Genomic DNA, 14,203 nt, shown 5'->3' on the forward strand with positions numbered 1-14,203 from the left:
AGGAATGCAATCTCTGCACTGATCACAGTAAATTGTGCTTAAACAATTCACTTAGTAACCACAACAGCTTTAATACATGAGGATCCTGTGTTTATTCAAGATTTAATGCAACAATGTGATTTAGTGGGGAAAAAAAACCAAGAGGAAAAAAACAGAAAAACCTAGCACTTCCCATCAGATTCACTGCATCTGCTTTAGTACTGTATGCAAACAAATGCTTATCAGGACTTATGTAACCTCTAACTTTCTCCATCCTGCACCATATTTCTCCTAAAAAGTACAAAAAGCTTGAAAACACCTCCATAAAACCACACACTGTCTGTTCTATGAAAGGCTCTCAGATCTACTTTGGAGCCATGATACTTCTGTGTAGCGTGAGCCTCGTGCTATCTTCAGCACTAATGTGCTCAGGGTTGATGTGCGTCTTAGTTATTCAGGTTAATGCGTTCGCCTGTGGGGCATATTTCCATTCTGGCTCCCACTGCACACACATCCTTTTCTGAACTGTGCCACTGCTTTTCACTGACACTGATGGCTTTGGTATGACTACAGCCATAACGCTGAAAAACCCAATATCCTTCAGAGTGATTCGCATTGTAGGAGCCCTCCTTAGTGTGTTTGTGCCTTAGTCATGTATATCTATAGTACAATAGGACTTATTCTATTCCTATTCCTTTATTTAAAAATCTAACAAAATTCCCAATGGGGATTTGAAAAAGCAAGCCATAAGGTGTAAGTGGAACTACATCTGCCAAATCTTGAACAAAGTAACCAATGTGACAAAAACCTGGGGTCTAAAAATACAGGAGGTTCATGTGAAACAGCTGTGGCTCAGGTACCTGCACGTGAGTGCTTCATGATAGGGTTTGATGCTGGCACTGCGGTCCCTTCGCACGGGTCCCGGCTCAATTGTGGGAAGTCCTGTGGCAGAGGTGGTGGTGGTCCACGTGGAAGAGATCCTCCTCAGAAGGCCAGGGTGGAGGCTCCGCCTCAGACGCTGCACAAAATGCACAGTACAGATACACAGTTAACAACCCTGGAAACCTATCTTATCACTTGTTGTTTAATAAAAATCGAAATCATTGAGTGGCCGCAGGAGTCAGAAAACATGATTATTTGCTTGTGTATTAAATAGATAAAAGCTTTAAAAATACTCCCACCTGTAAGATAAAGTTAATGCTTGTTTGCTTTGTCTCCAGGCAAATAAATCATCTGGATGAGATTGTTGTTTTTTCTGCACTTGGCCAATCTGAAACAAATGACGCTGGTGATAACCTGGAACATTTTTCACAATCTGCCTCGCTGGATCCAAGGAGAATAAACCCCGCATCTGACATTAGCAGGCAGCTGCGGCTCTATATAGCACTGTGCAGATGCCTTTCATCATATAGGCTCTAGCCTCTCTGCTTCTTATTCTCTCTGTAAGTCTCTTTTGTCTTGTTCTGTCAGTCACAGGCTTTCTATGTCTATTCTCTCTATTCTTCCTTCCCTGGGATTCCCAGCGGTCTGTGCCCGTGCAATGCCTCCATCTGCTCTGTGCCATGCAGTCATTTGGCACAGCAGCTCTAAACATGGCAGACTCTCTTTCTCCGTCCTCTGCAGAGTGACCTACTAAAGATTGCCTTAGAATCCTGAATGAGCCCATTCACAACAAGGCTTCATATACTGAGTGCTAGGACACACAAACTCATGTACAGCATTAGGAGGCATGTTTCTCACTTACATTACCTTTAGAGCTTTGATGTAACCTTAGTTACCATCCAAGGTACATGCAAAATTCCATTCACACAAATTTAAAAGAAAATCTTGTTTCTGCTATGACTACAAACATTTTTACCATTTTTTGTATCATCAAAAATGTATGCTTTTTCCAATGGTAAAATTGTGCAAGGCTGTCATTTTAAATTTCCATAAAGAAAGCCCTATCAGGTTAAAAACAAAAACAGAAATACATGGCACAGAAACACACACAGCAGTGTCGACATTTCATCATTTGTATAACCGTTTAAGAGGGCAGAGTGAGTTTCAACATTTAACAAGTAGTTATTTGTTTTGTCATTCATGGGGTTTTTTTTTGTAGCCCTTTCAATGGAGTTGCCATTTTGCAATGGAGACAGAGAACATGCCTGTGTTGGACAGAAAATGAGCTTGGAAAACCTTCACTCCTGTTATTCTCCTCCTGGGCAGGCAGAACTGGGCACATTGTCCCTCGGGGGAGGAAAGTCTTAATGAGCACAGTTTCGCAGGCTACTCCACAGGTGCAGTTCATCTTGACTACTTTTCCACAGTTCAGATGATGTAAACGTGCACCTGTCAGACCAGCGACGTGACAACAGTTTCCACAACGGCCAGAACAGGTATCGCATAGCTGGACGGTCATGGAGGAGGTCCAGGTTTGCTTACACGCTTGTCGGTCTTTGCAGCCTTTAGAGGAATACATTCACCTCCATGTCGTCTCTCCTCTTCTACTCCGCTCCTCACATTCGTGCGCACACACTCTGTATGGCTCTGCACATCTGTCATGTTGACACAGCTGCGGCTGTGAAGGGAAGAACAGTGCTCCAAGCGCTCTATTTTTCTTCACTCAACTCTACAAAAATACTCCTTCATTTGATGCTAAAAGTTCTGAGAGCAGGAAGCACTCATTAGCTGAAACATGGGCTAAAAGATTAACATGTGTGGGGAGTGCTGTGTGGTATATAAATCATTTGGCCTTAATAAGGTGGACCACATTTCCATCCAAGGAATATTTCACTGTTTCCAAATAAAATTATTTTGTTTCAGCCTCTTGACTACTTCTGATTAACACGTTTGACTTTTCTTTTAAGGATGAAAAATATCCCTTCTTTCATCTATGGTTCCAAGGACTACATTTCTTTGTGTTAACTCATTTTTTTACCTTGTGGATGGATGTCTTCTCTCCTTTCTCAGGTACCTCCTCTGAGTCAGAGCAGGTGTAGACATCGCTGGGGTTATGCAGGGGTGCAGGGCGTGGCCGGTGCAGGGGCTGGAAGGTGAGCTGGGTGGTAAGCATGTTGCTGACAGCCCGCAGCGATGTGCAGGTGTTGGGTGGGAGAGAGGGGTCAGCCAGCAGGTCTGTAATTAGTCCATGGGCTTCTCCCATCACTGCTATGTCCACCATGACAGTTGTGCCTGATGACTGTAGGATGACAAGGAGACAAAGAAGAGTTAATCATCATTGCAACAGTAGCCGATGTGAGCTGATGCTAATTAACGGCTGAGTCTGATAGCGGCCGTGTTCCGCTTCTCGATGGCAGGCATGAAGAGCGGGTGTGTAAACTATGCCAGCAGCTCCCTTCTGAGTATATAATGTGGTTAACTGTGACACTTGCATTTCTTTTGTTGTTTATGCTAAAGAACTGGTAGTCAAACTATGCTGAAGGTTAGATGGTGTTTTTACATTAAGACAATTTCTTTCTTTCTCAGTGACTACTGTTAGGATAAACTGGAACATTCTGTCACGGAATTCATGGACTGAGAAAAAACACTTCCAGAAATCATTGTCTGTGAACACAAGTCACAAAGATGAAGCCGTATGTGAACATGATTCAGAAACACTGTTTTTCTGGCCAAAACACACTTCAAAAGCCTTCATGTCTGGTGGCATGGGGATGTATTAGTGCCTATGGAATTTTCAGCTAGCTCATCTGGAAAGGGAGCAGTCTTTTTAAGGAAGGCCTTTCATATTTCAGCAAGACAATACTAAACCACACATAAATCTTTCACCAAGTGAAGACATTTCATGAGATGAAAAATCTAACATTTTTTCTTAAAATGGTGAATTGTCTCAGTTTAAACATAAACATTACATATAAACATTTTCCATGTTCCATTGTGAATAAAATGTGAGTTTATAAGATTTGCAAATTACGGCATTTTACACAGTGCCCTAAAACTTTTTTTCGGAATTGGGGTTATAAAACCTTTAAAAACTATAAGACCTGTAAGTCCTAGAATTAAAGGGAATCCATTGACATACCAAATAATCGCTGGATGTTATTTGCCCTGCCAGTGTCAGTGGCTAATATTTATCTATGTGTCACTTTATGTGGATAAAGATTCAAAGATGAAGACCTTAAAACTTGTTCATTACTTTTCATAATGAATGAATGAAATTCTGTATTCTCTGGCACAAAGTGGAACAACATGGATCGCTGTATAAGTTGTTATTCTAGCAATTTATTCTGTGGTATCTGCCAAAAAATGTTGATTTTCAGTTTTGAATTTCAGTGCATCCTTAAGAATTTGAACTTTTAAATAAACAGTTTGGAATATATGAATGGCACGTCTTTATACAGCACTCTGCACCTCTCCTCCGCAGATAGCCACCCTCCCTGAGCCTAGTTCTTCTGGAGGTTTCTTCCTGTTAAAAGGGAGTTTTTCCTTCCCACTGTCGCCAAGGCATTTGCCCATAGGCGGTCATGTAATTGTTGGGGTTTTCTCTGTGTTATTGTAGGGTCTTTACATTACAATATAAAGCGCCTTGAGGCAACGGTTGATTTGGCGCTACATAAATAAAACCGAGTTGAATTGATTTGATATGAACTGAATTAATGTCATGATGTTACTGTATGGTATATGTAAATGCAGTGTTGGTGGCTTGTGTGTGTGTTTCAGAAGTGACTAAATAGAAATTTGGGATTAAGTATATATTCAGGATTATGCATTTTAATTTAATGCTGTCTTTCTACGGGGCCTTAAAACATGACTGAAAAATTAAATGAGACAACAATCTATGAATAAAAGCTTAAGCATTAAAAATATACTTAACATGAGGTCAGATCTTGATTTTCCTGCCTTCCAGTGCTGTCTGTGCATATAATCATTAAAAGCAATAATTGAAAAGTTCAAAGTCATCAATTGCTTTATTCAACTTTTACAGCACATCTTTTATGTAGAGTGACGCTGCAAAATCCCTTGAAATGTGCATTTAGTTCAGGAAAAAACAACAACAACATCAGAAAACAAATTATACAAATGCTAAGTAGCCAATCGCATAAATAAACAAGATCCAAACCCAACACATAAAGATATAAAAACAAGAAATAGTCCTTTTTGTGCCACTATTAAGTATAGGAAATATATTCAGCAGTAGTGTTAGACTTTGCCAGGGTTTGTTTTATAGCTGTGGTGTTACACAGGCACACAAACTTACATCCACTCATAGATCAAAGGCTTTATTTTTGCCTTATATGGCTCTCTTTAAAACATGAGAAGGAGGAGTACAGCAATGTACTTCACAGTAGTAGACCTCGATATTCTAGCAGCCTGTTAACTATCCGCATAACAACATAAGTTTGAAACATGTTCAGCACAGATGTGGATTACTTGATCCTTTTGAATGGACTCATTAGCAGTGTCTCAAATAGAATCTGACCTTTGGCCTCCTCACTCCTGACCTCTCAGATGGCCAACAGCCATCGTCTGTTTCTGACCGTCTGCTGCACAGCTTTCAAGGCATCGGCGCTACGCGAGTCGGCCTTGTTTTCACAGGGTAAAGTGAAAAGTTCACAACCCACTCTTAATTGCTGTGCCTTGAGCAGTTGAACAACCACAACTAAACACAGGTCAGTCCTGGCTGCCAGCTAATTTATCTAATAAGCCCACGAGTTCCCTTTTTCCCCCAAAGAATGTTATCAGATTTTTTTCTCCCCCCAGTGTCCCATTCACTTTGACACCAGCTGCCAGGCACCCAGATTTATTCTATTTACACTGGCTAAGTAGCAAGCGGTTGACGTTAACAACACATGTGTGTATACCTTTCATTCGTCTCCTCTTGTGGGAACAGAGAAGGTCTCGCATTTTGTTTTCCTAGTATCCTATCAGATAAGTTGGTGTATTTATACACGTTTTCCTGTTGGTCTGCAAGAATACAAAAGGCATGTGTTCTCTGAGTTTAAGCAAAGTCCTCCACATAGGGTGACCCACGCATGATGACACACAACAACTGACAAATCTGACGCATGACCACCACGGAGACGGAATAATCTCTTTTAAAGAAAAGGAGACATCCTCTAAAAGGCGAATGGAACACTTCTGGACAGATCATCGTTTATCCCCGCTGCCCTCTGTTCTCCCGCTCACATTTCCTATACTCTTTTACTTTACACTGCGAGCATAAGATGTAAACACCTGTCTTTCAGCTCATTTATTGCCTGATTTAAGAGTTCGCTAAATAGGGGGTTAAACAAAAGTATGGTGGCTGAAAAACATCTGGTTGGACAAAAACAACAGTGATCCTTAGGGGGTCTCAGTGGCTCCAAACGCACATGCACGTACACACGCAAACTCATCTGCTACTTCTGCAAACTCCGTCTTTTGTTTTCACACGACAGCCGCGACTCCGAAGCGAAGTGAAAACATAAAGAAGGCACTAAAGTCTGATAAGTGAATACAGAGAGGGCATCATTTTAAGCATGCAATGCAAGGACAGATGAACACTCTGTAAGGAATATGAACACTGCGTGACTAAGTGGCCATAAGAGGACATTAATGATGAAAGCACTGGGTCTGAAACTGAACTTAGAGTAAGCAACTTAAAGCTAAGAGGTGGACATGAACATTCAAGTGCAGTGAAAGACTCCAGGTGCTGGGTTAGCGTTTGAGGTGGGAGTTTTTGGACACAGTGGAATTCCTAGTATTTCTATTACCCTGAAAAGCTAGCGAAGCCTGTCTGCTACAACACTTAAGCCATTCCCTTGCTCTGTGAAACCTATATAAAATGCTTTAGACATGAGGAGTTTAAACTTTGAGCTATTAAAAGCTCATTGTAGGAAACATAAAAAATGTGAAATCCCAGCTATCCCTGCCTTTCAGCTTTTACTTATGCCTCAAAAGGTGCGTCTTGGCCAGAAAATACCTCCCGATGTTCCCAATGTTTCAACAGTTGCAACATAACACTTGAGAATCATCAATGGATGTCCTGGAATAGATGACATTGTGAGTGAGTTATGTAATATCCAAAAATTATATAAGCACTTTGTGTAAAGGTTAGATGTTTGGCTTCATTCATAGGCCATTGCCATAGCTGCAACAGCAGGCTTCACTTGGAGACAGATGTGACTGCTACAAAATAGACCTTGCCTGGGAAAAAACACTTTGTGTACAAAAAAACAAACAAACAAAAAACGAATCTCCAAAGATGTTATGATGATGCATTTCTTCACTTAGACACAACGGCAGTGTTTGGAAATTAAATAATGATAAAATAAATCCAAACAATGGGTTTTAACATTTAGGAATTGTATATCATACATATGATTATTCCTTTAAAAAAGAACTTTTGCTATTGTCCCTCACAATTATTAAAAGTTTGAAATTTAGAAAAGTTTGCGCACTTGCTAAGAGTTCAACAAGAAGGTACACGGTGTCATTAATTATTTAACAACAACTGAGCCAAAAAGCAGAAGCACTCTGTGAAAAAATAAGTGCGCCCCATGATTCAGTAGTTTGTATAACCACCTTTACAAGCTGCAATAACTTAAAGTAATCATTTTCTATATGACTTTATCAGTCTCTCACGGTTGTGGAGGAATTTTGGCCCATTATTTTTTACAGCGTTGTTTCAGTTTAGTGAGGTTTACGGGCATTTGTTTACACATAGCTCTCTTAAGGTCAGCATTTCAATCAGGTTGAGGTCTGGACTTTGACTGGATCGTTGCAACACCTCGATTCTTCTCTTTTTCAGCCATTCTGTTGTAGATTTGCTGCTCTGCTTGGGATCATTGAGCATATATATCACAGCCTGGCTGCCTTAGTAATTTGAACACAAATCTTTAAAATGTCAAATAAAATCCTTACTACCAATAATAACGATTTGCATTTACTAACATACAGTTTCTCCAAGCGTCACAGGGTCTGATCTTGGGATGAATGTGCTGGGACGTTCACGCCTTTGCTAGGATGTCCACTTATGGCATTGTGTTAACTAATTCAGTTAATTTTTGTTAAATAAATAATGAGACGGTGTAGTATGCTGTGTTTTGGAGTTGATTTGAGGTTGTATTTATCTCATTTTAAGACCTGCTAAAGACTTTCTTTTTGCAGATTTTTTAATTATGTCCTGATATGCAAAACTATAGAAATTAAAGAAGGTGTAATATTCTTTTTAACCATGACTGCAAATGCAGTTTGCTAACGAAGTTTGCTAGAGTTAGCCAGTTACTTTGCACTCCACTCTCATCTAAATATGGCTATTCCCGGCTCTCAAAAGATCCTGTCAGCCATAATTATTTAAAAGTCCAAAAACCAATGGGAGGCCTCGTGCTGGTTAAGCTCATCTTTTATTTACAGTCTATGTTAACTAAGTTAATTTTGCTGACTCGATAGTTGTTTAAAAATAAACAAAGTTAAATTTAATCACAACAACAGTTGCCTCAAGGCTTGACAAACGTGGCTACACTCCTGCTTGTAGCTATAAAGCATGTTTTGCATTAACCTTTTACAAAAAGCTTGCTGATCTTAACCACCAATTTATCCTCCTAGTTTGATCACAAAATTACCAGAAATGTGTGCCCTATTAGTCACACACTCCGAACTGTTAGGGGGTTGACATGCTACATTAGGTAAACCTGACTACCATCATCAATAAACAGAATTTATGACTGCTCAAAAAGCTAAGTCATATACTAAACCATGCATGAACAGTCTGTTATGACATTGTACAATGAATAACAGCAGTGCACATGATCAATGGTCTTAATTGTTTATGTGAACACACTTTAGAACCGTACATCAATAGCCATGCCATAGATTAGCACCCGAGCAGCAGTTCATATAAACTAAACTGAGGGCCATTCAAAACAAACCAGCAATCATTCCTGAAGAGTGAGAGTCTGTTTTTTTTCCCTCTGTACTAATATATGGCCTATACTCAATTGTGTAGGTAGGTTTAGCTCTAGAAATGTACCGCAAAATACAATGTGTTATTAGCGAATGCTTCTTAGTAGGGGTTAACCCAAAGGTTGTATCTGACCTCAAGATAAACAATTAATTTAAAGGCCTATGACACTATGTTTAATTTATTTTGAATATATGCACAAACTGTACATTTTGGAGGATTAGCTGTTACAAACAACATTGCTGACCAGTGCAACCACCCAGAACAGTGGAAATATGATTACTGGTGTTCCTGCTGTGTCCCCATGTCTTTTGCCAAAAACTCTGAGGAGGACAGATGAAATATACTCGGTGCAACAAACAAAACCCTAATCCTTCTGTCTAATGATGATTATTAATGGAATACACAGACAGGAAGGTCACATATTTGTAATTTTTGAGAGAGTCCACTTGATGCACCTTTAACCTCTCGGCTCACTCATCTAAACATACAGTCATCTGAGCCTCCAGTAAAGTAACAGTGATATGTGGGCCTCTGAAAATTGTGCAATGGTGAGAATATAATGTGTCCCAGAGGGAAGCTAAAGGTCCGGCAATAATGTAAGCAACTCTGCTTTTTCATAAGGTACATACACTGCAGAGCTTTTTTTGCAATTAGCCCCATGCAAAAAAAAGAAAAAGAAAAAAAGAAAAATGGGAAGAGCAAGAATGTCCTGAGCAAGAATATATCTGAAAATACTTTAGTGTGTTCCTTACTTTGACTTTATTTACCCAAAACTTTGACCATGTTTGAAATAATCATTACCATGCAGTTTTCTGTTTCAGCGGTAGCGCAGCTAATGTAATGGCCTTGATTGCATCTGTCGGGTTGGATTAGGCGAACAGAGGCTAGGGAGACGACGATGTTCTCTAGAATAACAGAGGAGTGATACAGTATGAATCACACAGCATAAGGGTAACACAAAACTCCACTGAGACGCTCCTAACTCTCAGCCAAAACTTGTGAAGCAGCACTACCCTTCTCACTTTCAGACCAACGCTCGGCCCCACTGCGACCCAACTCTCCTCACAAACCTTCCGACTGACTGAGCCAGGTCCCCGGCTCTGCGGCCAGGGTACAATTACACGCTATTATATATTTTATTAAAACGTGGCTTGTTGGGGAGGTTGTACGAGGTATCAAAACAAAACAAAAAAGCATAACTGCCTCATTTATGATTTACTGGGAAAGGTCAAGCCCACCGACCCTTCACATAAAACCATCTGAACTCCTGTTTTTTTTCTTCCACATATTTCATTGTGTATAATTCCAGCAAAGGAGCCCACTAATATAGCTAATATGCAAAAAACAGAAGCTGTGAGACAGAGTGGTAGAGGCAGAAGCTAAAAAAAGAATAAATATATATATATACATATATATATATATATATATATATATATATATATATATATATATACACATACATATATATATATATATATATATATATATATATATATATATATATATATATATATATATATGTATGTATATATAAATGTAAAACCAGAGTTTAATGTATTCATCATGAGCACATCAGTGCACACATTCATGTGTTTTGAGAATATGAGCAGATATACTAAAATTAAAAGTAATTCCAAAAAACAAAAATCTTAAAAGTGGCAATTCATCTATATTATTCCATTTTTTTTTTTCAGGCATTGGATAGTCAAAAGTACAAGTAGTTCAATGTTTTCATTCAATATCACCCTTAAATTCACTCTTGACCCGCGTAATGAGAAAATAATCTACTAGATTCTTATGATGGGACCAACCAGAAAGACGTCAGAGAAATTTTCCAACTTCCAAACTTGCAGTTTCAGAAATGTTGATCGGTGTTTGAAGCGCTCACAGCGATTTCTGAAAAATCTTCTACATGACTGCAATGTCATAGCTCCTCTGCCTCACAGACCACTCTTCCAGCCTTGCTGTAATTTAGAATAACATTCACAAAATCTGGGCCTACAAGTACTCTTTTCTCCGATAATCTCCTCGGGTAAAATTCCAAAACCGATGTGTCTCCAAGTTGAATACAAATATTTAAAAAGCTCTTTTCCATACATAACTTCACTGTCAATTCCTAAGCTAAAACATCCACCGCAAGCTTTGCACGGGGGAAAAGAAAAAAAAAGAAGAAGAAGAAGATGTGGTTTGGAAAATGAGCCTGCTAATGTGTGCATGTTGGCGAATGCGACGCAGTGGAGATCAATCAAGCGCTCCGGTTCTCTCTGTGTGATTTACACACGCTATGAGGTGCTATAGCATAGTGAAGTGCAACCGGCCTCTCTGACCGACAACGTGATCCAAGACAGCGGAGCCAAGGGAAAATAGCCACAAGATGGAGAGAGATGCCAACATAAGCCCCGACTTCTTACATGTCTTGTCAGTCCTTGGACTATTACAGGATTCCACTGATGAATGCACTGCACTAGTCCAAATAAAAAAGACAGAACTGACCACTGAATCTAAATGGCAGCTAAGGGAATGCATCAATCAAAAAATATGTGCTCGCTTGCCTCGGACAATATTTTAAGAGGGTAGAATGTAATTGAAAATTTCTTCTCCGTGAGGGGAGCGGGATATTACTGTAAGGCTGATTTTAGCAAAACTCCATTAGCTGTATCTCTTGTTAAATTATATGCTGTAATTTTCAAGTCTAATCCTGCTCTGTACAGCTTTTGACACTATCCCCCCACTCTACCTTACCCTGAACTACAGCTTTTGCAACATCTATTGCTACTCAAGCAAACATCGTCAGCAAAGACACAGTGTCTATTTATTTCTAAAGGATATCCTCCTGATAGGAGACCATGCAGTACAGGACACACGCATAGTGTATACGGCCACGCCAGTGCCAAGGGCATTGTTTGTTATCCATGTCCTCCAGAGTCCTGCCCTGTGGCACTGTAGCAACTCAATACATAAATTTAAACATACACATGCACACACAAAGATGGAGAAGGTACAGTAATGTCGAGGATGTGGCTGTGTCTGCCCTCTACAAGCTGCGTCCCCTACACTGGACTATTCCCTTGATCTTTGGTGGCTTTCGCAGCTCCTCAGAGCCAACTCACATGCACGCGTCCTTTAAACTAACAGTGCAACAAGGACACTGGTGGGAAGAGGAATGCTGTTTAAGCACTACTAAAATAAGTGGGTGTGAACAGGCCAGTTAGCGGTAGGGTTTATGTTGTTTGTGTCATTTATAAGGTGCATGTAGGCGAGTGGTAGAGATCGGGGACGTAGATCCTGCCTCCGACAAGTGTGTCTCTCTTCTCTCTGTCTCTCTTTTTCTTTTTGTGGACACTGCTAACCTGTGATCCTCGGGAGCCTCTCTTGTGGTCCCAGTCCGAACGGGGGAGCATCTGCGGGAAACAAAAACAGAAACATGTTCAAACCACAGTCCTGCACATCCTGTTTCTGTTCGCTTCCTACAACAGCAGCAGCACCACCATAATGCAGATAAACTCTGCTCTAGCAGAATAGAAAGGAAAAAGAAGCAAAGAAGTGGAAGAAGTGTGGGGGAAATGGAAACGCTCATAAAAGCAAAAATGGGTTTTGTCTATTTTTTTCACTTTCCATTAAGCACAGACGTCTAATGCAATTTCACAGTCAGGTTTGGTTTACTTTAGCTCTTATTCACCGCCTAAGGGGCTGTTGAAGGCTGAGGATTTTTACGCTGTTTAATTACCAGCCACTGTGTCCTCCCACAGGCCTTGTAAACCCGTTTTCCACTTTCTTGGGAGTAACTAAATGCAGGAGTGCAGCGACTGTCACTGATGGTTGGTGGGCACACTGCAGAGCCAAGTCAACGTTAGCCACCCCTCGGCCCAACTGGCTCTGTTAGGGCTTTCTGCCCCATAAGTGAGAAGTCCTGAGAACCCCAGCAGGCTGCTTTGACAAATTGCTGCTGCACACACCGAGGCAAGAGGCTCCAGCATAAGAGCCAATTTGATAATTCAGGTGTAATTTACTGTGTCAGTGTAGGTCATTGAGTTGTGTCATGCTGTGAGTAAAAACATTAGGAAAACAGTGGGTTTTCATTTGCCGGTGCTGTGGGCTTGTCTGGGCAGCGCTGTTGTTTAGCTTTTTTTTCCCCACAGTGCTGCTTTGTTTTAAACAAATGCAATTTTAGAGTTATTGTTACTGCTGCCCAATTAGGGTAATTTAGTTTTATATATTTTTTTGCCTTCTTGTACCTATTAATGAACTGGGATTGTACCTTCTTAATAAACTGGGATTTTACCCCCACTACACTTTGGAGGCCAACAGAAAATGTGCTTTTTTTATTCCCAGCATTTAAATTTTTATTCAAAAATTTGTTAATTTTTAGTGTTATTTTTTACAATTGGGAAAAATGCCTCGGTTTACGGCCAGGTGTACAAAATCACTGAAGGAAAATTAAGCAGGTTATTGTTTTTGTTACTGAATACTTCAAATCTAAAGTATGCGTCTTTAACGTTAAATAATTAAGACTCAATAAGCAGCTATCAAAAGTAAAGTTTTGGTAATAAGGCTTCTGGGTATTATCTATGAACAGTTTCACACTTCATCTGCACTGCGTGGGCACGGTTTAATCACACGTGATTGACAGTGGCCAAAATAAGCAAACAACCCTCCAGCTGTCACCACATTTGAAGTCAAGTATTGCTAAAATCCAGCAAATCCTTTTTTCCATCTGAGCTCTACCTACTTCCAAATTGTGAAAAAAAAAAAGAAAAGAAGCAAAGACAGAAACTTCTCATGTGAGAAAACAGAAGCAGCTCCAAATTTGGGAGAAAGTCGCACAGGATCCATCGCTCATAGTCAGAAGTAGTAGGTTGTTTGTTTTGTTTTTTTTAAAAATAAAAAAAAAAAAGAAGAAAAAAAAGAAGTAGTAGGTTGTTTAGCAGTGAGGGAAAACAGTTTTTAAGGTCTTGAATTTAGGAGTCACAGCAGCTTTAAATTGCTTTAATAAGCAACAGCTTCGACATATTTTGTGACGAAACGTAAAGTGCAATCTGCTGTTAAGTTTGTGGGACAGTTATTGTATCGCTCATCCTTTTAGTCAAGGTTTTCACAACAATGGGTGCTGTAGCACAAAATGTGGTGACCGTGACAGAGAGCAAACAAGGTCACTACTATATAATGTAAATCGCTCCTTAGGTGCAGCTGACGTGCCACAGTTTTACAGTTAGGATGTTGAATAAAACACAATATGAATGGTTTACCCAAAACATACTCTTGTGCTTTGGCAATGATTGTATGCACGATAACATCTGTAAGTTGCTTTAAACTCCTTCGAGCTTGAACATACTGTCTCAT

General features: G+C 39.9%; 1 protein-coding gene across 3 annotated transcripts in view; it reads right to left on the reverse strand.

Moving 5' to 3' along the window:
- LOC134631264 (cGMP-inhibited 3',5'-cyclic phosphodiesterase 3A-like) overlaps positions 1-14,203 on the reverse strand; it is a 128,276-nt gene that overhangs the window by 19,655 nt on the left and 94,418 nt on the right. For all 3 annotated transcript variants that reach the window (XM_063479439.1, XM_063479438.1, XM_063479437.1), the window contains exons 2-4: positions 12,214-12,264; positions 2,900-3,160; positions 840-997 (exon numbers count right to left, since the gene is read on the reverse strand). In XM_063479439.1, coding sequence (XP_063335509.1) covers positions 840-997; positions 2,900-3,160; positions 12,214-12,264 — 470 coding nt within the window. The remainder of the gene's footprint in view (positions 1-839; positions 998-2,899; positions 3,161-12,213; positions 12,265-14,203) is intronic.

The sequence above is a fragment of the Pelmatolapia mariae genome, linkage group LG7 (assembly GCF_036321145.2).
Source record: "Pelmatolapia mariae isolate MD_Pm_ZW linkage group LG7, Pm_UMD_F_2, whole genome shotgun sequence".
In the NCBI taxonomy this organism is placed as follows: Eukaryota; Metazoa; Chordata; class Actinopteri; order Cichliformes; family Cichlidae; genus Pelmatolapia; species Pelmatolapia mariae.